General features: G+C 42.0%; 1 protein-coding gene across 1 annotated transcript in view; it reads left to right on the forward strand.

The window, feature by feature from the left end:
- LOC143296013 (tubulin polyglutamylase TTLL5-like) overlaps positions 1–24,241 on the forward strand; it is a 98,822-nt gene extending 74,581 nt beyond the window's left edge. The window contains exons 29-34 of the mRNA XM_076607752.1: positions 8,853–8,930; positions 12,642–13,114; positions 14,085–14,291; positions 16,348–16,562; positions 19,235–19,338; positions 21,816–24,241. Coding sequence (XP_076463867.1) covers positions 8,853–8,930; positions 12,642–13,114; positions 14,085–14,291; positions 16,348–16,562; positions 19,235–19,337 — 1,076 coding nt within the window. The 3' untranslated portion in view covers position 19,338; positions 21,816–24,241. The remainder of the gene's footprint in view (positions 1–8,852; positions 8,931–12,641; positions 13,115–14,084; positions 14,292–16,347; positions 16,563–19,234; positions 19,339–21,815) is intronic.
- Positions 24,242–24,605: the final 364 nt, after the last annotated feature.

Here is a 24,605-nt window from a genome sequence, read left to right on the forward strand (position 1 = left end):
GCACTGACGAATTCCAATGGCTTGAAGAAGAGATAGTTTTGTGGCGCCGAAATGCCGTCAGACATTTCGTACCATCGCATGCCTATAACTTAGGTGTACACGGAAAGCAGTACACGAGAAGAAGGCTTAATCATTTACATTTTAATGCACATTCTAAATTCCACGGTAACTATATCGATTTATAGAAAACGAAGGTATTTTGTATGTTTCAACTGAGTGGATTTCGAAGATCGCGCCAAAACTCATTCACATAAATATTAGTTTTAAAAAGTTATAGGCTTTCTGGCCAAATGATATCATTACAGTTGAGAAGTATGATCGTTCTGAAGTTCCATAACACAAAACTATAATCTCATCTATAAGGAAGTGTTTATAATTTAACAAATTGATGAAAATCATCATACGGTTCCCTGTAAAGGGAGATAACTTGTGACCGATTTACAACTTCCTTGGTAACCTTCGGCGAGTCACAAAAATCGTCTGCTAAGCTGGCCCAACGAAGATCGTAGCCAACCCGGCTACATCCCCCCCTACTCTGTTACAACCAGCGTCCTCGCTGGCACTTTTCATGACTACATAAAAGGGGGCCTAAATCATGCACTAATACATCCATTCAAACCAACGAACACACAAAACATTATCTTAAGTGCAAATCCCAAGACACTGAGTTCCAAAAATCGGAAAAATGCAAAATCCATTAAAATCTCAAACAATAATCAGTAACCCTCGAGGAACGTTATCTTGAGCGTGAACCCTCAGAGTCAGATTTTCACAAGATGTATAACCCACGTCAGGGCAAAACGGTTTGCCCACACTGAATTCTTAAAGGGGCATCATTTTAAATGTAGCCCTTAAAGTTCAGTATGTGTTTAAAATGCACACGGCAATCCAGTGGGTAGACTCTAGTCAAATGCTCTTGAGGGGCGTTATTTAAAATGCAAACCCCCAAAGCCAAAACCAGTACAGGTTATAAGGGGAGCTGTTGTATTAACAGTGTTCCCAATATAACAAAATAAGCCCCAACAATGTTAATTGTCTGAAATGTATATCGGCATGTTATACACTGACTGTGGGAAAATAGTTGTATAAACATATAATTCCTTTTCATCAGCTTCACATCCGTATTGACTAGAGAGAACCTGAAACAAAATTCCTCAGGATGAAGTACCTGAAGCGCGGGCCCAACGAAGACTAGAAAGGAGTTGTCATTTTTTAACAAACGTTTCCTTTGAGTCATTTTTTCTCTGTCTGTCTCTTCTTTTTGACCAACTCATTAGCACCAATAAAACATATTTGCAATTCAGTGGACAATTTCAACAATACAATTTGATGCAATTATCAACCAAAAATGAGTGAGCATTCAACAGCTTTGCTTGGGGGAAAAATCAATCTTTGATCAAACAAAATGAGTGAGCATTCAACAGCTTTGCTTGGGGGAAAAAGTCAATCTTTGAAAAATTTCAACTGCTCAATGACAAAAAAAAACCAAAAAAAAACCAAGAGAACAATCAGTCCCACACATTGTCCATCATTAACCTATCTTGTCTCCTCAAATTTCAAGTGAGACAGCAACTAAGCAAAGTCACTGACCAACGTAAGGAACACCAGATGTGTACCATGTTACTGGCTTCGTCGTCAGGCGTAGAGATCGCCTAGGGGTGGGAGCTGGTGGTAGTGGAGGCGGCTCTGGTGCTGCCTGAAGGGCTGATGTCCTGGGCCCTGGCATGGGACTGAACAGGCACATCCCACTGTCAGTGTCAGTGTCAGTATCAGAGTCTGACACTTTGTTGACATGGCAGGACCGTTGGGACAGGTCAGTCGGCGTGACAGCAGGTGGTGGTCGTTGGCTGCCTCTCAGCTGTGTGAGGTTGAGTACAGGTGAAGGTGACACCTGTGGGATCACAGCATCAGGTGTGGTGCTGTGGCGCTTCCGTCTGCGTCGGCGTCTCCTGCGTCGCTGGTTTGGAGCTGGAGCAGCTGGCAATGACCCAGATTGCCCAGTGTGTTTGGTGACAACACACTGGTTGTTGACTGCCATTGGAGTCTGGTGGTCAGCTTTCTGTCGCCTGGCATTCTTCATATAGCGCTGCTTGTGCCGACACTGGTCTTCAGTGTGGCCAGACCGCTGACACCAGACACAGTGTGGAGGGTCTGGGGCCCGGTCAGCAGCACAGCGGCGAGGATGATGTGCTGGTCCTGGAGGATGTGGGCGGTGTGCTGGCATGGGGAACTGCTGCTGCTGTTGTCGCAAACTGTTGACTTCAGCCGTCAATGTAGCCAGCTGGGCCTGTAGGCAGGCAACAGTGGCGTTGTGACTGTCGTCAGCGTCGCTGTCCTCCCTCAGCCATCGCTGGGCCTCCTTCTTCGCCGCCTCGAAGGTGGTGTCAGGGTGGTCTCTGATGAAGCGCCTGACATCGCGCCTGAGTGCAGCTGGCTGAAGACCTCTGGCGAAGGCGTCGCGGAGAATGGTCGCTGGCACCTGCATCATCCCATCTTCAGCCTTGTTGACCTTGGTCCAGAGGTACCGAAGATGGGACGCGTACACTGCAATCGTCTCCTTGGACTGCTGCTGCCTAGTGAAGAAGGCAGTGGCAAGGTCTGTGGTGTCACGCTGCTCTCCCCAGTTCTCCTCGAGTAGTGTTAGGATTTTGGCTGGCGTGTCCACTTCTGTCGCCGGCAGCCTGACAATCTGCTGGCGAGCTCTGCCTGCAAGGGCTGAGATCAGCCAGAGAGAGGCTGTCACGTCATCCAGGGGCTGCAGATGGAGGATCATACGGGCCTCCCAGATGAAGTCATCAACTTCCCTGCCGGTTTCCTCACCGGAGAATGTCGGGAGTTTGGGCAGGAAGTCGGATTGGGCCATGTTGATGGGCGACGTTACTCAGTCTGCGTGGACTTGAAGTACCTGCTGCACTCTCTTCTCTCTGTCTTCTCCTAATCCTGCTCACAAGCGCCAGTTGTGACGGGGTGGTAAGGTGGTGTTGGAGAAGGTGAAGACAGGTAGAAGGTGTTGTGCAGAAGAGAGCTGCAGCCAGGCAAGGTAGACTCGGGAAGGCAGTGCGCTGGTTTTTCTTCTTTTATTCTCTCATTCTTCCAGACCAGGAGAGTTCTCTCTTTGTCTGGCACTCGCTCACTCCTTATATTCTGTTCCGCCGAACCGCAAAGCCAGCGCCGCGAAGCAACTCACGAAACCGGCCCTCCGCGAGCCTTGAGGGGCCAAGCTTGTGTTTGTTTGACCAAATTTAGCGGCTTCTGACTTTCGGCTCGGGGAACTAACATAGACATATTATATATCACACAAAACTACAAGAGACGAGCATTTTCTTAAGCTAAACCATTTTCTACAAAAATAATGTAGTTAAAAACTGTAAATAAAAAGAGTCACTGAATGAACGAGCTTTTAACGAGTTCATGTATCATTTTTGTACATTACAACAATTAATACGTCGCGATATGTAATATAATTGTAACAATTAAGTAACTGAACATCCTGAATTTCCAACTATATAAAAATGATCTATAAAATCTGCTTCTAGAGTAAAGATTTTTTATGTAAAAATTCAAGAGAAAACTCAGCGGATAGCTCCCGTGTCGGCACCGCTTGGCGGTGCTTTTGGCACTTGTGATCGACAATGAAATACTTCGTTTAAACCAACTACAACACAATTATACATGCACGATACTAATCAGATTGATAACAGAAATGCAAACATCTGCAAGACACGATATAAAAATGTGTAGGTATTGTAAAAACGTATTTTGCTCAAATCGGCACTGACGAATTCCAATGGCTTGAAGAAGAGATAGTTTTGTGGCGCCGAAATGCCGTCAGACATTTCGTACCATCGCATGCCTATAACTTAGGTGTACACGGAAAGCAGTACACGAGAAGAAGGCTTAATCATTTACATTTTAATGCACATTCTAAATTCCACGGTAACTATATCGATTTATAGAAAACGAAGGTATTTTGTATGTTTCAACTGAGTGGATTTCGAAGATCGCGCCAAAACTCATTCACATAAATATTAGTTTTAAAAAGTTATAGGCTTTCTGGCCAAATGATATCATTACAGTTGAGAAGTATGATCGTTCTGAAGTTCCATAACACAAAACTATAATCTCATCTATAAGGAAGTGTTTATAATTTAACAAATTGATGAAAATCATCATACGGTTCCCTGTAAAGGGAGATAACTTGTGACCGATTTACAACTTCCTTGGTAACCTTCGGCGAGTCACAAAAATCGTCTGCTAAGCTGGCCCAACGAAGATCGTAGCCAACCCGGCTACATTTGCAACAAGCAGCACTGAAGAAAGGAAAGCCAGTCTGTACACTACGCGTTTACACCAGATTTACGCTTCTGCCTCCAGTGTCCACCCCACTCCTCTCTCTCTCTCTCCCTCTTTCTTCCTCTCCCTCTATATCTCTCTCCCTCTCTCTCTGCTTGTCTGTCTCTCTGTCTCTGTCTCTGTCTCTCTCTCTCTCCCACTCTCCCACTCTCTCTTTCTCAGTTTGGGGCTTAGGCCTAAATCTGAATAAACATTTCGCATTTCGCATTTCTCTCTCTCTTTCAATCTCTCACTCTCCACCATTCCCATGTGTTTATCATTTAGTAGTGTATACACTTTTTATGGTGGGGACTGGATTAAAAAAAAAGAAAAAGAAAAAAAGCACAACCGTGCTATCAATTATCCCTCAGAAATAAAGAATTTTGTCTTGTCGTCTTGTCCCGTCTTGTCTTGTCATGTCTCCTCATCTTCCTCCTCCATCTCCCCACTTTCCTTCCTTCCTTCTTTCTTTAATCCAGTGTCTGTTCCTTATTCATTGATATTGAAAAACCTTCTTTTTCTTCTCTCCCCCTCTGCATTTTTTATTCAAATGTATCCTGCCTGTTATTGATAGAGTCATTCTACTACAGCTGTGGATGCTTCAAGACATTGTTTTTATTTTTATATCAGCTAAGCTTATAATCTTGATGTATCATTAAAATCCTTCATCAGATTGGATTTGTTTTGGGCTTTTTTTTTCTTTTTTTTTTCTTTTTTTACCCAAATATTTGTGTAGAAGATACCTGCAGAATAGATATTAACATTAACGTCTTTTTTTTTCTCTTTCATGGGTGCTTCAGTCGGTAAAACTGGTAAGTTTAAGCATGACACATTATTATTCTGACAAATTAGTTTGGTCATCAGCATTAACATACAGAACTCTGTATATCATATGTATATTTATACACTAATCATTTATAGGGTTTGGTTCTAACAGCATGTGAAGATTTCTATTTTTCCTTATATTCTATTATATGTTTATTGTTTTTGGCAGCAAGTGTGTGAAGTCGACATGGGAAATGTGTGTGTGTGTGTGTGTGTGTGTGTGTGTGTGTGCTGTTAGGGGTGGTGGAGGTGGAGATAACGTTTTCTGCAATGTTCTGTTGTTGTTTTTTAAGGATGTATCTTTTCAGAAGATGGCAACTAATCAATCATAACTTGTGGCAAGAGTTTTTGAGGTGGTAGAGGAATACATTCAGCAAATGGTAAAAGGTAAATGGTAAATGGTAAAGCACTGGTAAAAGGTTTTAGTCGGTGTTTCCATTGAAGAATCAGTTATGTGTTGGACTTCTGATCCAGTGGAACTCAAGACTGAAGTAATTAAAATCAACGATTGGCAGAATTTTTGGGGAGTCAAAAGACAGACTATTAGAGTCATTCAGATTAAGATCGTGCAGGTGTTTTACCTTTGGGATATCTGTTTGTTTGTTGTTGTTTTTAAGAATGGAGATATTTAGTAGATTCAACTTCTTTCTTTACTCTCTCACTTTTTACTGCTTTGTCAGTGTTAACTCATTTCTGATCAGCGTGAAAGTTTTTGGTTTGTTTAAAATCTGAAAATTTAAACATACTGTTGGTGTGTCTGTGTGAAGTGGATTATTTAACTGCACAGTTGTGAAGGCTTGGGTGTGTATGTGAGCACAGTCTAATATTACATTGGGGGGGTTTTGTGTTGTTGTCTTTTTAATGCTGACTCCACTGTTGAGTGTAATGCATTTATTGGTTGCTGCTGCATGGTTTATGTCAAAGAAACACAGCAGGTAGAACTTTTACCTCGGTTCTCTTGATTTAAACAAAATTTTATTCAGTAAATATGTCACACACAAGAAAAACAAGTTAGTGAATAAGATAAAGAAATGAGAGAAGAAGAAGAAAAAAAAGAGAAGAAAAAATAAGAGAAAATATACACATGGAGAGGGAATAACATTACACACAATCATACTTTATTAGACAGGAAGTATGGAAAAATTACATGTTCAATGTAGGAGATATAGTGAATCACACCAACACACCTAGAACAGTGCATACTTAAAATCTACTAGGTTCTCTTCACCTGTACAAACCTGAAATTCACTGCCTTTCTCTGTTTGTTATGACCCCTCACTCACATCCTTTAAAACAAATCAAAAAACATTCCTTTTCAAGCAGTATCAACATGATTATGGCACTTCATTCCATACCTGATTTCTATGGATCCACATCTATTTTTTTTCCACGTGTGCTTGTGTGTGTGTGTGTGTGTGTGCATGTGTGTATGTGTTTGTGTGTATGTGTATGTGTGTGTGTGTGTGTGTGGCAAGTGATGCATTTTTATCTAATATGTATTATTTTTGTTTTTCTTTTTGTCTTTTTCTGTTGGTAGAGTGATATATGCTATATGAATGATATTTTGGGTGGTAGCTTTTAAGCATAACGATTTTTCCCCCTTGAGACAACCTGTCACTAACAGGAGATGTTTAAAAAAAAAAAAAAAAAAAATATATATATATATATATAATTCTTTGACTTGCTTTTTCTCTGACTTCACTGCAGAGACTCTTTTTTTTCTTTTTTCTTTTTTTGTCAAGTTCTAATTTCAGTTTCAAGGAGGCATCAAAACTTGCAGACAGATGTATGCATGCTGCACCACATCTGCTTAAAAAAAAAAAATGAAGAAGAAGAAAAAACAAAAAGAACAGATGCTTTACCAATGCATTAACCCAAGGCCAATTGAAGTGAAGGAATAGAATGGAGTCCTTCATTGAAGATGGAAATAAGACAATGGGTCTGTCGAATCTTGTTGCCTATGTTTTACAAAGAGCCAGAGATTTTTTTTTTTTCTCCTCCTTTCTCCAGCTGTGATGGCGGATGTTTTTGTTGTTTGCTGTTATTGAGTTTGAAGTTGAAAGCCTTAATCTTCATTACTTTTGTTTGAAGGTAAAAGACTTAATCTATGGTGGGTTTTGTTGCTGTTGTTGTTGTTGTTGTTGTGTGTGTGTGTGTGTGGGTGTGTTTGTTTGTTTGAGGTGAAAAGACTTAATCTACAATTTTGGGGGGTTGCGTTTGTCGCCCCCTACTTGTTAGGAAAGGGCCTATCCTCTCACACAGAGGACATCAGGAACAAAGGAGTTAAAATCGATAAGTTTTTATTTTAATATGTATGCTAATACAAAAAAAAAAAAAAAAAAAAACTATTGAAAAGGGAACAAAGTTCAATATGAAAGCAATAAACACCCTCAAACACACACACAACAACAACAAAAGACAACACAGCCGATTCAAGTCTCTGGTCTGATTCTTCAGATAACCTTGGCTACACCTTGGCAGCTGTTGAAGTGTCCTCTTCCTGAACGTTCTAAGCGTCACCGCGGAACTCGCGCACTCTGAAGTTGGGGCAAAACGGGTGGGAATGTAGATGAAGGGGAATGGGCAACAAGGGGTAATTTGGGGTCTTGCCAGACGAGGACAGTTCTGTGTCCACATCCCAACGGAGACACGCCTCGGTGAACAGGGAGTGAGAACCGCCCGCAGACTGGGGGAGGGAGAATCGGACCGAAGGAAAAGGGAACACAGGGGAAACTTGGGGAGTTCACAGTCGACTGCAGCTCTGCATCTTTTTCTCACTGGAAACACCCCTCGCCCAACCAGGAGAGGGAACAGCCAGCAGACTGGGGAAGGAGAACTGAAGAGAGGCCTAAAAGGCCAGCATTATATTTCGGTCTTATAATTACAACACATACTAACAAATAATTTATATGAATACAATTATGAGCAACAAATAACAATCTTGGAGTAACCTAAATTGAAGCTTACGAAAAACAGTTTCAATTCACTGATAATTACAATGCCCTAACTCCCTTTTCTTATACTATTTTTTCGACATATTTCGCTAAGTATAACGTGGAAAAACAATCAGAAATACTGAACATGAAATTAACGAATGAAAGCAAGTGATAACGAAATAAAAGTAAAGTCTTGGATTCCTTTCTAAACCCCCCTCCCTTCCTTCCATAAACATCATTTGTAAACACAGAAATTTAACTTGAGAAAATAAACTGAGTACTTACATGGAATACTTTTTCTTCCCCTCGTGGTTAAATACAAAACCAAACAACCCAAACTCAGGTGAATAAGACTTCAAACACAAGAGTGTTTTCATCAACCAGGAGGCCCACACTCTGGCTCCACTCAACTGGGCATCCAACTGGGTGCCACCCACACACAGCTACTCTGCGTCTCACAAAACATACAAGAGGAAAGACCCACTGCCACTCCACAGAACGTGAACACGCTCAACCTCACATGAAATTCGGGAATGAATTCACGCACTTAGAGACGCTCACTGGGGAAAAATGGAAACACAGGCACATGAAAAGAAGAATATAACCAAATAAACAAACTTCCCACGACAGCGTTTGAAAGTAAAAAATACAAGCCATGATATTTTTTGTGATGTTCCAAGTTGAAAGGCTTAATCTCCTTTTCCATCATGTTAGAAGCAGAAAGACTTAATCTCATATGTGTTTTTTTGTATATATCAGCTGTCAAGTTGGCAACCCGCCCATCCTCTGCCTATGGAGCTAAGCCATCTCCATTCTCTACATCAGAACCCATTGTTGGTAAGTAAGACTCTGTGAAACTTTTAAAATATGATGCCTAACCTGTATCATCCAAATCCAGTTACTTCTGCTTGTCTTTCTCAAGAACTCATGATTTTTTTTTTATAGAATATTCTATGGAACACTTGATAAACGTAAAGTCATGCGTGATCTCATGCACATAAAAATCTTTTGAATTAGCTGGTGTTATTTCACATTGAAACTGACTTTACTAGTCAGAAAAATATTTGAAGTATATCCCAGGAAAAAACATTTCTAAATGACGTGTTATTAGCATTGTAAAGTTGTTGGTTTTGGGGGTTTTGTTTTGGTTTTTTTTAACTTTCTAGTAATGTTTTGATATTATGTGTCATAAAATTGTTACTGCATTATTTTAGGAAGGAGAAAGCCGTGAGAAAGTAAGAGATCCAGACAAACTCTCTTGCTTTCACACCACAATTCGCACACAAGTGTGATGGAAATTGCTGATACTGATTGAGCTTTGTTAGAAAAATGAATGCCAACTGTTGACATTTGCCGCCGCATTTGGAGACTGTGCACTAATCGACTTCTGATGACACAATTTTCAGAGTCCTATACTCCAGTTTTAATCAAAGGTATGGTGTTTTTGCAATGCTGCATGCCTTTAGCATGTCAGTTGCCAGCATGATGGACATTGCAGCTTTCTGTTTCAGTTTTAGTTTTAGTTTATCAGGGAGGGGTCACTGCATTCGGATAGACCCATATACACTACACCACAGCTGCTAGCCAGATGCCTGACAGCAGCCTAACCCAGTGAGCTTGTCAGGCCTTGAGTTCATGCATGTATGTTTGTGTACCTGAGTGGATCTCCTCAACAGAATTTTGCCCCAAGGACAGCATTTTTGTTGTCATGGGTTCTTTCTCAGTGTGCCAAGTGCATGCTGCACATGGGACCTCTGTTTATCATGTCATCAGGATGACTAGATGCTAGACCCTCATGGACAGAACTGGCAGATAGATGCCTCATCCATCCTGCTACCTTCCTCCCCACTTTGCAGACTGTTGAGTAGCACTTTGGGGCCTCCTTCGGTCAAGGCTGACCATGGATAATGCATCCTGTCTGTTGTTTTGGCTGGATGCTGTGTGAGAGCAGGGTTGCTTGTGACTGTGCAGACATTCAGAAGCTTTTCGAGTAACACTATGAAGGCAGGAAAACCCAATGTTTTTAGTCACATGTACGATTAGTGTAGACTTAACCATAGATGTTACCAGATGTAGCAGGCCGTTTTGATTTGTATGAGTGAGGCAGGTGCAGTAACTGATTTCTGTATGCTTTGAATGAGAGCGGTTCATTGAGAAATACACAGACAAATAGATGCACTAATTGATCTTCATAAAAATCTTCATAAAAGCTATTGAAATAAGATCAGTTTAAACTTGTGTAAAGGGTACACATGGCTTTTTGTCACACACCAGTTTGCAGACTTTTTTTTTTTTTTTTTTTTTTTTTTTTTTTTTTTTTTGACAGACTGATGAAAGTAGATGATCTGTGGTATATTTGCTTCTCTTGTCTTCTGATCTGCTCTGAAGGCATGAATCAGGAGAGTGCTATTCTTTGAAAAAAACTTTGGCTGCATTGACATAGATATGTAGATATATACATGGATAGAGGTAGACAGAAAAAGAGAGATGTCTGCCACCCACCTGTGTGGAGTGATGGCCTAGAGGTAACGCGTCCGCCTAGGAAGCGAGAGAATATGAGCGCACTGGTTCGAATCAAGGCTCAGCTGCCGATATTTTCTCCCCCTCCACTAGACCTTGCTTGAGTGGTGGTCTGGACGCTAGTCATTCAGATGAGATGATAAACCGAGGTCCCATATGCAGCATGCACTTAGCGCACGTAAAAGAACCCACAGCAAGAAAAGGGTTGTTCCTGGCAAAATTCTGTAGAAAAATCCACTTGGATAGGAGAAAACAAATAAAACTGCATGCAGGAAAAAATACAAAAAATGAATGGCGCTATAGTATAGCAACGCACTCTCCCTGGGGAGAGCAGCCTGAATTTCACACAGAGGAATCTGTTGTAGTAAAAAAAAAGAAAGAAATACAAAGAAATACAGAAATACAAATGTGCATGTGCAGTAACATGGATATAGCTGCATTTCAGCATTAATTTTTCTCTGGCTTAAATGCGGTTGTTAATGCTGATCACGATCTTATGCATGTCAGTGCTAAATAGCTTCTTATTACATTTTTTCTTTTTTTGTGTGTATGTGTGCATGTGTGTGTGTGTGTGTGTGTGTGTGTGTGTGTGTGTGTGTACTTGTGTGAATTTCATATGGCTTTGTTAATTTGGCTGACATTGGATTGTTTTTTTGTTGTTGTTGCTGTTCTTGTTTTCAGATCTTGTTTCATTGACCTGTTATTTATTTCATTTGGAGGTATTTGCATGCATACACACACATTCATGCACATAGGTGTTCTGCAAAATGTGCACAAATGTACACACAGTCACACACGTGAATAAATATATATATATACACAATGAATAATAATGATAACAACAACAACAGAACCCACCTTCCTATAAATAAGCACATTCCCCCGACATGCATAACACGTTTACAGACATGTACAACAAACAAGAACAATAAAAACAAAGACACACACACACACACACACACACACACACACACACACACACAATTTTTTTAACACCATCCTATAAGTTTTCTCTATCTATATGTCGTTTCAAACACATAACAATGAATAATGATGATAAAAACGACAACAACAACAACAATAAAAACCCAACTTCTTCTAAATAAGCGCTTCCCTGACATGCATGAAACGTTTGCAGACACGTACAACAAACAAGAACAATAAAAACAAAGACACACATACACACACACTCACACACAAAATAAATAAAAATAAATAAATATATATATATATATATATATATATATAATAAGAAAACTACCATCCTGTAAGTTGCCACATCTATGACGTTTCAGACACATACAATGAATGATAATGATAATGATAAAAACAACAACAACAACAAGCCACCTATCTCTGAATAAGCGCCCTCCCCTGACATGAAACGTTGTAGACTCGTACAACAAACAAGAACAATAAAATACAAAGACACAATAAAAAAGAGTAAAACGAAACTACCATCCTGTAAGTTCCCACATCTGTAATGTTTCAGACACATACAATGAAGAATGATGATAATAAAAACAACCACCACCACCAAAACCCGACTTCCTCTAAATAAGCACCCTCTCCTGACATGCATGAAACATTTGCAGACACATACAACAAACAAGAACAATAAAAACAAAGACACAATAAAAGAAAGAAAAAAAAAATATATATATATATGAAATAAAAAACTACTGTCCTGTAAGTTCCCCTATCTATGATGTTCCAGACACATACAATGAATGTTAATAATAAAAACAACAACAACAAAAACCACCTATCTCTGAATAACCGCCCTCCCCTGACATGAAACGTTATAGACTCGTACAACAAACAAGAACAAACAAAAAAACAAAGACACAATAAAAAAGAATAGAAAGAAACTACCATCCTGTAAGTTCCCCCATCAGTGATGTTTTAAACATATACAATGAATAATGATGACAAAAAAAAACACCAACAACAAAAAAACAACAACAACAAAAAACCCACCTTCTTCTAAATAAACGCCCTCCCCCGACATGAATGATTCATTTGCAGACACGTACAACGAGCAAGCAATACGGGAAGCGCTGCAGCGACTGGCAGTGCGCCAGCAGGCCCGCCAGTACTCGGCCATCAACAGCTCCAGCTCCCTGCGCCCTGACGGCACCCCCAACCCCGCCCCCACCCGCCCCGCCTCCGCCACCTCCTCCACCTCCCATCGCCGCGGCTCCCTCTCCCGCCACAACGAGGATCGCGAGGCCTTCTCTGCACACCCTGGGGCGCTCCAGAGGCCCAGCAGCAGCTCGGGAGTGCGTCACATGACCAAAGAGGAATACCAGGCCAGTCAGGCGCGGCGGAACATCCAGAACGGAAAGCCCCCAATTGGGAAACCGCCCCCGGCTGGAGGAGGGGGAGGTAAGCAGGCGCAGACCAATGTGCACATGGCCAATGCCAACGCCACCTTCAACAGCTTCATCGACGAGAACACGCCACAGTGGCAGACAGAGATCGCTTCTGCTTACAGTCAGGTGAGAGAGAAAATTCACAGACCTGAAACCCAGGGCATGATGAATAGATAATGCATAAATGAATGAATAAATGGATAAATAAATAACCAAAAGAATGGCAGTAATGCCTTCATTTCATTTTTGTTGTTGTTGTTGTTGTTGTTTTTAATAGCACATAGTCCTTTCGTGAATCACCTCTTGCAAGAGGAATGGAGCTTGCTGACAGGTGACAAGTTGTTTCAGATCTGTCCTGACCTCAAGGAATTCCTCCCTTCCTTTCTTCCAAGAGAAGACTGCCCTTTGCAGGCATCATACAAGTCATTCTTATCTGACACATTCTCTTATTCTTGAAAGTTGAGACACTTCAGTGATATGTGCCACGGCCTTTCATGAAGGCCTTGGCCTGCATTGTTTTTATCCACATGACAAGAGCACCACCCAGCAACTGTCACATGGCATCTCATGAAAGCCTTGGCCTCTGCTGTTGTTTTTTTATGTTTGTTTTTGTTTTGTTGCTGCCCCGTCACCTGCACCGTTTCAGTAGCATTAACTCGTTCCAAGTCTTCTATACACGGCCACACCTGGGCTCGTCTGTAACAGTCCCAGCGTCAGCAGGGAACCATTGATGTTAGGTTGTCAGGAGGCCAGACACCAGAGGAGACCCTGCACTGTTGGCCTTTGTTGTTTTTATCCAGGTGACAGGGGTACCACCCAACAACTATCACACGGCACCTTATGAAGATCTATGGCCTGTGTTGTTTTTATCCAGGTGATAGAGGTACCACCCAACAACTATCACACGGCACCTTATGAAGATCTATGGCCTGTGTTGTTTTTATCCAGGTGACAGAGGTACCACCCAACAACTATCACACGGCACCTTATGAAGATCTGTGGCCTCTGTTGTTTTTATCCAGGTGATAGGGGTACCACCCAACAACTATCACACGGCACCTTATGAAGATCTGTGGCCTTTGTTGTTTTTATCCAGGTGACAGGGGTACCACCCAACAACTATCACACGGCGTCCGTCAACAGTCGCCAGTTCCAGCTGGCTCTACAGCAGGCTCGCCGCACCTCTGGGGGAGAAGGGACGACAGGGGAGTCCCCCACTACCACCACCACCCCCCAGCACAAGCAGCAGCAGCAAAAGCGGCTGTTGGAACAACAGAGTCGCGCCATGATGGAGGCCAGCAAAGTGAGTGCTCCCCCCTTTCTCTCCATTAATTCCTGGGATTCTCGTTTATACTAAGATAAGATAGAACTTTATTGCCCGTAATGTTTAACTCTCTCCATACGAACGGCGAAAGAGACGACGTTAACAGCGTTTCACCCCAATTACCATCATCAAAATATTGCAAGCGGAAGGCTCTTTTTCTGAAGAGGTGAATGTTGACAAAGAATACCACAATTCTGACGATGGAAGCTGGAGGTTGGGTCATTCAGACACCCACAGGACATCCGAGGGGTCTGTGTAGAGGAGAAGAGAGGACTGGCCGTACTGAGCGAGTTAAGTGGCCCCAGGGGGGCACAAGAAATAAACCTTTTTCCTTTCGCCTTTTGCCTTTGCAAATTCACAGAAATATGTCTTTCTGCTCAAGTAAATGTAAAGTTAAACATATAAAGTGCAAGTCACTTTTAGAACATTACCATCCATTAGAATATGCTTCACAGTAACTAAATTGATAAAATTAATGTTGATAATGTAAGAAAACCACATTTCATTCAATAAAAAAAAATACATATATATATATATATATGTAAATTTATGTATATATGAAATATAAAAAGTGAACGTTAATTTCCTGCAACACATGAACTGAACAGATGAAACGTGATAGTGTGTGTGTGTGTGTGTGTGTGTGTGTGTGTGTTTGGTTGATTGTGGTTAGTCATTTTTGGGCGTGGTTGTATGTGAATGTGTGATTTTGCCAACACATGGAGTCTTAGATTTATTTAAATAAATGCACAGTACAAACACCATTAATCATTATTTTTATTATTGTGGATGAAGATGACTGATGAGGACTGTGTGTGTCCGTCTCTCTGACATGCCAAGCACCACGCCATGGTGGCTCAAGCCATTATTATTGTTATCATTATTATCATTGTTGTGGATGAAGATGACAACACTGATGAAGACCGTGTGTGTGGCCGTCTCTCCGACATGCCAAACACCATGCCATGGTGGTTTAGGCCTGTTATGTTACTTGCATGCACAGCAAGAACAAGGAGACTTTGGTTCAAACAAACTTTGTTCTAATTCTGCATGTCGTGTGCGCCATTACACAGACAGGTGGGGAGAGGAAGAGTACGAGTGATTTCCCCTTACTACTCTCAGCTCTCGACCGAAACGAATCAATAATGTAACATCCCCTTTCTTTTCGAGAAGATGGACATACAATGAAAACGAGTGAGAAATTAAACTAAAATAATGAAACCGAAATTACAAAACCGTTTCGACACGATCGACGTTTTCGACACAACCGGTTTTCCGACATGAATGATACAGTCACTTTGAAGCGTAGATAAAGTCTTTCATTTTGGTACTCTTGATTGCACGACCGGAACGAGTACGGATTGGAATCTTAGTGGGACTGGGACAGGGTGGAGACTTCACAGGGGTCAGCATGGGAGTTGGCACGCCATTATTATTATTATTATTATCATTATCATCATTATCATCACTGTTGTGGATGAAGATGACTGATGAAGACTGCGTGGCCGGCTCTCTGACAGGCCAAGCACCACGCGATGGTGGCTCAGGCCATTATCAGTATTATCATGATCATTATTATCATCATTATTATACATTATTATCATTATTGTGGATGAAGATGAGCGATGAAGACAGTGTGTGTGGCTCTCTGACAGGCCAAGCATTATACTATGGTGGTTCAGGCCATTATTATTGTTATTAGTAGTAGTAGTAGCAGTAGTAGTAGTAGTATCATCATTATCATCATCATTATTATTATCATCATTATCATCATTGTTGTGGATGAAGATGACAACACAGATGAAGGCTGTGTGTGTGTGGCTCTCTGACAGGCCAAGCATTATACTATGGTGGTTCAGGCCATTATTATTATTATTATTATTATCATTAGTAGTAGTAATATCATCATTATCATCATCATTATTATTATTATCATCATTATCATCATCATTATTATTATCATCATTATCACCATTGCTGTGGATGAAGATGACAACACAGATGAAGGCTCTGTGTGTGTGTGGCTCTCTGACAGGCCAAGCACCACGCTATGGTGGCCCAAGCCCACGCAGCACAGCGGACGACGGCCAGCAGCCAGTCGCTGGGGGACAACTCCTCCTCCCAGCTGAGCATCGTGGAGGTGGAGAACCCCATGGCAGGGGTGACAAACTCAGCGGGCTTTGCCCCCAAACCCCCCGTCCAGCCCGCCCCTTCCCGCAGCAAACAGGCTGCTGGCCACCGCCTGACACGGTGAGGAGGGTGTTTCTTTTAGTTTTGGTGTGTGTTCTGGAGTCTTTATGATTTTTTTGGAGCTACTGTTTTCTTTTGGTTTTATTGTGGTGCATTAGCCGAGTCATTAACTCGTTCATTCCTAGTTATCTATGAACCATTACTTCCCCTTGTTCCTAGATTCCTTTTACGCATGTATACCCTTCATTCCTGGATTTAGAGAAGAGAAAGAAAGTACGAAGCAGGGTACTTATTTCGGAGACTTACGGCAACGCGGTTCATAACAGTATACTAAGATTGTTATATACCGTTGTGTACAGAATTGATGTGAGAAGGTGTCTGTGACCGTGTTGACTCTATACGGTGACATCTCTGGTGACACTCAGGTGTAAAACAGGTGAGTTTAGGGTAAAACACAACGCATGCAAGTACATACCATACGCAGGACAGTGTTTTGCTTGCACAGTGTTCACATCATGCAGGTACTCACCGAGTATGCCTCACATGTATCCCAGTGCCACACTGCTGGTCATATCCACAGAAAACTGTCACAATTGTCACTGCAGTTGTCCCAACCACATCATTGATTTGAAGTTTGTTTGCTGTCTAGAAGAGGATGTCTTTCACTACACAAGCAGCTGATGAGCCAGAATAAGAGCATTATTTACACAGTTATATGCACATACACTATTCACAAACAAAACGTTTTCAATATACATGTGTCATTGTCACAATCACCATGTCACATGTCACACAAAGGTGCTAGGGTCAGGTGCAACGTAATTACCGCTCACCCACTCAAACCGTGGCCGCGTGTAAAACAAAGGCAGGTTTTCATCATCCAGCTCCTCTCCACTTTCGTCACCCGCTATTTGTGCTTCTATTGCAGCAGCTAACTGTGCTCTCTCCTCTTCATTTAGTTGCAACAGATCGAAATCATCATCTGGTAAAGCATTGTAAAATTCATCATCAGAAAACTGGTCTGAATCCGAATTTTCTACACCTTCCATCTTCCGTGTTCGTGTGTTCACTCAGAAATGCCACGTCTGCAGTTGCACACTGGCAGGAATGAAGCAGTGGCCACTTTCCCACGGCCCAGGGAGGGAGAGGGGGGTGTCTGGCATCCATTCCATTCATAAACACTGCCCCACAAGTGCCCCGGTCAAGGATAGATGACGCGCGCTGATGACGCGACTCGCGCGAAGTTCAAAGCGCTTACCGCGAGAACCGATTTTCCGGGCGGCAGGAAGGAAAGGAGGAATTTTCTGCTGCACAGTTTACCAGCCTCCAGGAATGAAGGGTATGATTCTAGCAAACCGGAAAACCGTGCTGCCGGAATGAAAGAGTTAAAGCACTGGACTTTCAAACTTAGGGTTCCGTGGATTGGATCTTGGAAAACGGCGCCTGGTGGGTCAACGGTGGAGATTTTTTCCAATCTCCCAGGTCAACATATGTGCAGACCTGCTAGTTCCTGAAACCCCTTCGTGTGTATACGCACGCGGAAGATCAAATATGCACATTAAAGATCCTGTAATCAATGTCAGCCTTTGGTGGGTTATGGAAACAAGAACATACCCATCATGCAAACCCCGAAAATGGAGTATGGCTGCCTACATGGCAGGTAGATAAACAAAACGGTCATACACATAAAATGTTACATGTCTGTTTGAGTGTGTAAGTGCGCGTGCCTGAATTCTGATTGAATGACACAGGAAATGAATATTGATAGGCAGCCTGTTGTGCAAATGACCCCATGTTTTGTAAAGCACTTAGAGCTTGGACTCTAACCAAGGATAGGTGCTATGTAAGCATCCATGTCATTCACCATTCATTCATTGTGTCTTTTTTGTTGTGTTTTGATTTTGAATGTTAATGTATTTGTGTGGCCGAATCAGTTAGACATTGGACCCCTGATCCAATGTTCACCTTCTTCTTCTTCTGCGTTCGTGGGCTTCAACTCCCACGTTCACTCGTATATACGCGAGTGGGCTTTTTACGTGTATGACCGTTTTTACCCCGCCATGTAGGCAGCCATACTCCGTTTTCGGGGGTGTGCATGCTGGGTATGTTCTTGTTTCCATAACCCACCGAACGCTGACATGGATTACAGGATCTTTAACATGCGTATTTGATCTTATGCTTGCATATACACACGAAGGGGGTTCAGGCACTGGCAGGTCTGCACATATGTTGACCTGGGAGATCGTAAAAATCTCCACCCTTTACCCACCAGGCGCCGTCACCGTGATTCGAACCCGGGACCCTCAGATCGAAAGTCCAATGCTTTAACCATTCGGCCATGGCGCCCGTCATCCAATGTTCACCAGTGGTCAAGGTTCGGTTTGAGGCCCTGTTTCGGCATCAGGCTGTGTGTGTCCTTGGCGAAGCAGTAGTGATAGTAGCAGCACTGTGGTGGTCATGGTTGTGTTCATAGCAGCAGTGGTAGCGTGAGCAGCAGCAGCGGCAATTGTTGAATGACAATGGTGGTTGCAGCAGCAGAACTGCTTGCATTATCATGTCAGAATATAGGACTGGCATGGAAATTTGTTTTGTGTGTTATTGTTTGATGAGTGGTGTGTGTGTGTGTGTGTGTGTGTTGACAGGCTTTTGACGCACATGTACATCAGTTGCCTGATAGTATGATGTATATATACATTTATAGTGATGATAATGTGTGTGTGTGTGTGTTTCAGGGTTTCACCAGCGGAGGAAAATAGTCTAAACTTCAATTTTTACAACAGTCTTCAGTACGATATACACACGGGTCAGCTGCGTAGAAAGGCGGAAAGCAAATGAGGTAGGAATTTCTGTTGTTTTTCTGTTTCTGTTTGTCCTGAAATATTTCTGTCCACAATTGTCAGTTAAGTTTGTTTGTCCAGTCTCTTTTTGGCTTTGTCTCTCTGTCAGACCTTTTTTCTATTGTATTGTGTTGTATTAGGTACTTTTTGTCACAACAGATCTGTCTGTGTCAAATTTGGGTGACTCTATCTGGTGAGTGCCTGTCTCCACAATGCAGTATCACCCTTTTTTGTCTGTCTGTCTGTGAGTGTATTCGTTTTACTATCAGACAGCAGGCTGAGCTCCAGGAAAAATAACATCTGCAACTACAACATACCTGCCTGCAGGACGCAGTACAGACAGATGTCTTTCTTCCCCCGTACCATCCGGGAATGGAATACACTGCCCAAGGGGGTTGTCATAGCCGAGTCGCTAGACTCGCCTCCTGCCTGTGACACAACAGAGTAGACTCACCCCCCATCTCCCCTGCCACTACCCTCCAACACCTCTGTTTAGGTCCCCCCCCGCACCCCCTACCACCCCACCAGCCAGCAAGTCCACCCACCCCCACTTTTTTTCTTTCTTTTTTTTCCACTGGTAAGTAGTGTTGTAGAAGGCTAGGGTTGTGCTGGTCGGGTGTATTCCCGGGGACCGCTACGGCAGCCGGACTGGCCTAGCTGGAAATGCAAACACACCAGTGGACTGTGCCCCATCTCCCCGGTCAGTTAACAGAACATCCCTCGGTAGCCCAGCTAAATTGTGCCCAATAGCAACCTCCCACAACACGACAGTTTTCATCAGCATACTGATGTTGGTCGTTAAGTGGAAGAAGAAGAAGATCAAAGTAGATTTTTCTACAAAATTTTATTGTTGGAGACCACTCTTTTGTTGCCGTGGGTTCTTCTAACTTATACTATGTGCATGATGCACACATGACCTTGGTTTATCATCTCTTATCATCTCCTCCACCACTCAAGGTCTACTGGAGGGGATGAAAAAGAATTCTGGTCCGTATATGGGAATAGAACCAGTGGACACTTGCTTCCTATTTGGGTGCAGTATCACTAGGCCACAGTTTGCCTGCATGATATTCACAAGATCACAGTAGCAGATATTACACTCCTCCCCCCCCCCTCCCCCCCATCTCTCTCTGTGCCTCTCTCTCTGTCTCTTTTCCTCTATGCATCCCTTCCTCTCTGTATCTCCACCCTTTCTTCTCTCTTCCTGCCTTTCTTTATTTCTGTGTTTACTGATGTCAGACTGTCCATAATCTCAGGATAATAAGTGAGGTGTGTGAAGACATGTCTTCTTCATGTGTGTGGGGGTGGGGTGTGTGTGTGTGTGCACTTGTGTGTGCACTTGTGTTTGTGTGTGCATGCGTATGTGTGTGTGTCTGTATGTTGGGTTTTTGTTTTGTTTCGTTTTACTTAGGTTGTATTGCTTACATTATTCAAAACAACATGAGCACAAGAAACGCTTTCAGCGATAGTTCTTTTCTTCTTTTTTTTTCATCACAGTGACATGTCAGTTGCACTGAGTATTGACAGACTAACGTTTTCTAAAACATAGATGTATATCAGCTGCCATGGAGCCACCACTGGTTAGGCTCTGGACTTGTGACCCAGTGTTTATCAGTGACCAGAGTTTGAGGCCCTGTTTTCAGCATGGTGTTGTATTTGTATTTGTATTTCTTTTTGTCACAACAGATTTCTCTGTGTGAAATTCAGGCTGCTCTCCCCAGGGAGAGTGCGTCGCTACACTACAGCGCCACCCATTTTTTTGTATTTTTTCCTGCATGCAGTTTTATTTGTTTTTCCTATCGATGTGGATTTTTCTACAGAGTTTTGCCAGGAACAACCCATTTGTTGCCATGGGTTCTTTTACATGCGCTAAGTGCATGCTGCACACGGGACCTCGGTTTATCGTCTCATCCGAATGACTAGCGTCCAGACCACCACTCAAGGTCTAGTGGAGGGGGAGAAAATATCGGCGGCTGAACCGTGATTCAAACCAGCGTGCTCAGATTCTCTCGCTTCCTAGGCGGACGCGTTACCTCTAGGCCATCACTCCACTCCGTGTCCGTGGGAAAGGCACTTTATTCTGATTCTCCTCACTCCACCCAGGTGTGAATGGGTACCTGACCTCTGTTGGGGAAGGTGAAAATGGAAGAGGAAGTGGATTGGGCCCACCTACCTATGTCAAGCCCTAGACACAGTGAATATGAATTCACTGCCATGTTCAGTTGTTGGACGTAAAAGGCAGTGGGACCTTTGAACCTTTTTACTTTTATATAGTGGCTGCATGTCAATCCCCCAAACTGTCAAAATGGGCACTGTTCTCAAGTAGTTTGTCTTCCTCCCCACTTTCCTTCCCTTCCTCTCTCCACCCTTCCATGCCTCCCCCTTTCCACCTCCCCTCCTCACAACTCCCCTCCCCCTGGCCATGCCCAGTCCTTGTCAGGTTGGATGTTTACCTATTCTAATAACTGGGTTTCAGAGACAAACAGTGACCTTACAAATCATGGACTGGAAGGCTGCAGTCTGTGGAGTTCTTGAAATTGTCAGCACGCCGCTGTCAAGGAGTGTCAACACCCACACCACTGGTGGTGATGCATCAAGTATCATCACCGTCACCACCATCAGAGCTGTCCCGTGAATCGTTGGTGATCATTGCCACAGCACTGAAGATCACAATAATGAACAGTCCAAGTCTTCAATGAAGACGAGGAAACACTACAAACTGGTTGGGTTGTTGTTGTTTTTTTCTGTAATCAATGTCATGAATGTGCATATGACGTATGATAAACTGTGATAATTGTGACGGTTCACAGCAGCAGCTTTCAAAGACTGTTGTGAGTCATGCAGACTTTTGCTGGTTCATGTCTATATTGCAGGCCATGAAGAAGTGTGTAAAGTTATGTTTTGACTTTTAGGGGTGACTTTATCACTGTGACGAAGCTTACAAAGATTTCGTGTAGATGTATAGGGATGGCTTTATTGCCATAAAAAAAAAAATATTTTAAAAAAGTGTATAAAGATATGTTTAAATTTCAGGGGTGACTTTATCACCATGAAGAAGTGAAGATATACATTAATGTATAGTGGTGACTTTATACATGAAATGTCAAAGTGATTGTGAACCATGCCCTTCTGGAGTGAACACAGACAGAGCTAAGACATAGGATCTAGTAGCTTGCCAGTAAAATTCATAGACATTTTTCCAGTGCAGTTTCCAGTTTTGCCCGTAACAGTGACAGGCAAATGAGATTTAGTTCTATTTTCAGCTCCTGTTACACCTTTGCTCACAGTTGTATTCACACACTCATTGTACTGATGATATTGAGTTGATCAGTTGAATTATTTTACTTTATCATGGTCACAAGCTGTCACAATGTACCCAGTGTCTGCATTCTTGAAATGCAGACTACTCTGCTAGCAAATGTGTCAACAATTTCTCTTTTAGAGATAATGAAGTATTCTTGTATCTTGTATTGTTTTGACAACTATGAATTCCTGAAAATGAGAGGTTCATGAGATTTTGTGTAAAACAATTAAGATTATGGATTGTATAATCACATAATAATGATTCCTATATAAAAAATATAGAGAAGCAAATGTTTATTATTAATTATCAGTGGCCGTCCGTTCAAGTTTTCTGTGATAATGTCGATGAACATTCCACACTGTGTTATTGTTTGTACATTGATTTGGATACACTGGTTTCCACATGCCTCACATGAGTGAAGTGCCCAGTAATGCATGTTTCACGAATATATTTTGCTCAGGTAAACACACCAGAATGGATTTTTTCATCATGTTTGTTTGTTGTTGTTTTTTACCACAGTGATTTGCATGCTTGTTTTTGTACAGCTGACCGACAATGTCTGGGTTATTTTCTTTTTTTTCATTGTTGTTTCTGTCATTTTTATTCTCCTTTTTGATTGCTGTTTGAAAATAATATGGAACTTTGTGAAACTGTGATTAGCCTGATCACCCAAACATGTCCAATAATCTTAATGATAATAAATTGTATTTATGGGGCGCTATATCTTGTGCAGAAACAAATCAGTGCACTTTCACACCCAACTTCCACATGCATGCATTACTCTGATACAAAGGGATGAAACACAAAACTTATTAATAAAAAAAAAAACAAACATGTAGGTCGAAGACTAAAGAAACTATGGACAGAAAGAGGGAGGGTATGGAGGGCCTGTTTTGGAAACAAGTAGTTTTCAAGGTCAGACTTGTGAAAGCTGAGTGCAGGGACTCATGCTGGACATGGCCACAAACAAATGGCTGTATTAGGTTTTTTTCTTGTACAACATGTTTCTTTGCATTACTTTATCAAAAACAAGTTGTAGTCAGTCTGAGATGCTCAATAGGGTTTGTGCGGTTCATGTCTTTATCACAAAATAGTAGTCTGTGAACTGAGACAGTGAAATTGTGTATAGCTCATTTTGGTTTTGTTTGGTGAAAATATTTGAAAAAAAAAATGTATACATATTTTTATTTGTTTGTTTGAAGCCCATTTGGATATTCCAGACCTTGAATTGTTTTTGAAGTAATTTGTGTCTAACCTGCCTAACTTCTTTTCTGACCAGGCCAAGACTTGCCACACTTTCTATACTGACGATAAGAGTGTTGGGTTTTGAACATGGAATTGTTGCTTCTATTATAAAACTATCTTCTGCACATGCTTTAAATACTAGCAAAAAGTGTTGAGTTTAAAACGGGAATCTATCACTATCTCATTTGTGAACACATATCCCTATTGATTTTTCTCTTTCAGTTACATGCTGCACTCCCACAGCAGGGTGAATTTGAAACTCATTTTTTGTATCCTAGATCAAGCAATAAATGTGATATGAATCTTCTGTAGTCTATATAGCTGGCTGAAAGAGACACTTTTTGCAGCAGATGAAGTACACAGCAAGGGGATTAACTCACTCAGTACGGCCAGTCCTCTCTTCTCCTCTACACAGACCCCTCAGATGTCCTGTGGGTGTCTGAATGACCCAACCTTTAGCTTCCGTCGTCAGAATTGTGGTATTCTTTTGTCAACATTCACCTCTTCAGTATAAGAGCCTTCCACTTGCAATATTTTGATGATGGTAATTGGGGTGAAACGCTGTTAATGTCGTCTCTTTCGCCGTTCGTATGGAGAGAGTTAATGCTCAGCATCCTATCTGTCACATAAAAAAGGTGGCTAGGTAATATATTTTGAATCAGAAAACCTTTCATTTAAAACTCAGGATAGTAAAACAGCTGGATCGGGAACAAAATT

This window comes from Babylonia areolata, chromosome 21 (genome assembly GCF_041734735.1).
Source record: "Babylonia areolata isolate BAREFJ2019XMU chromosome 21, ASM4173473v1, whole genome shotgun sequence".
NCBI classification, from domain to species: Eukaryota; Metazoa; Mollusca; class Gastropoda; order Neogastropoda; family Buccinidae; genus Babylonia; species Babylonia areolata.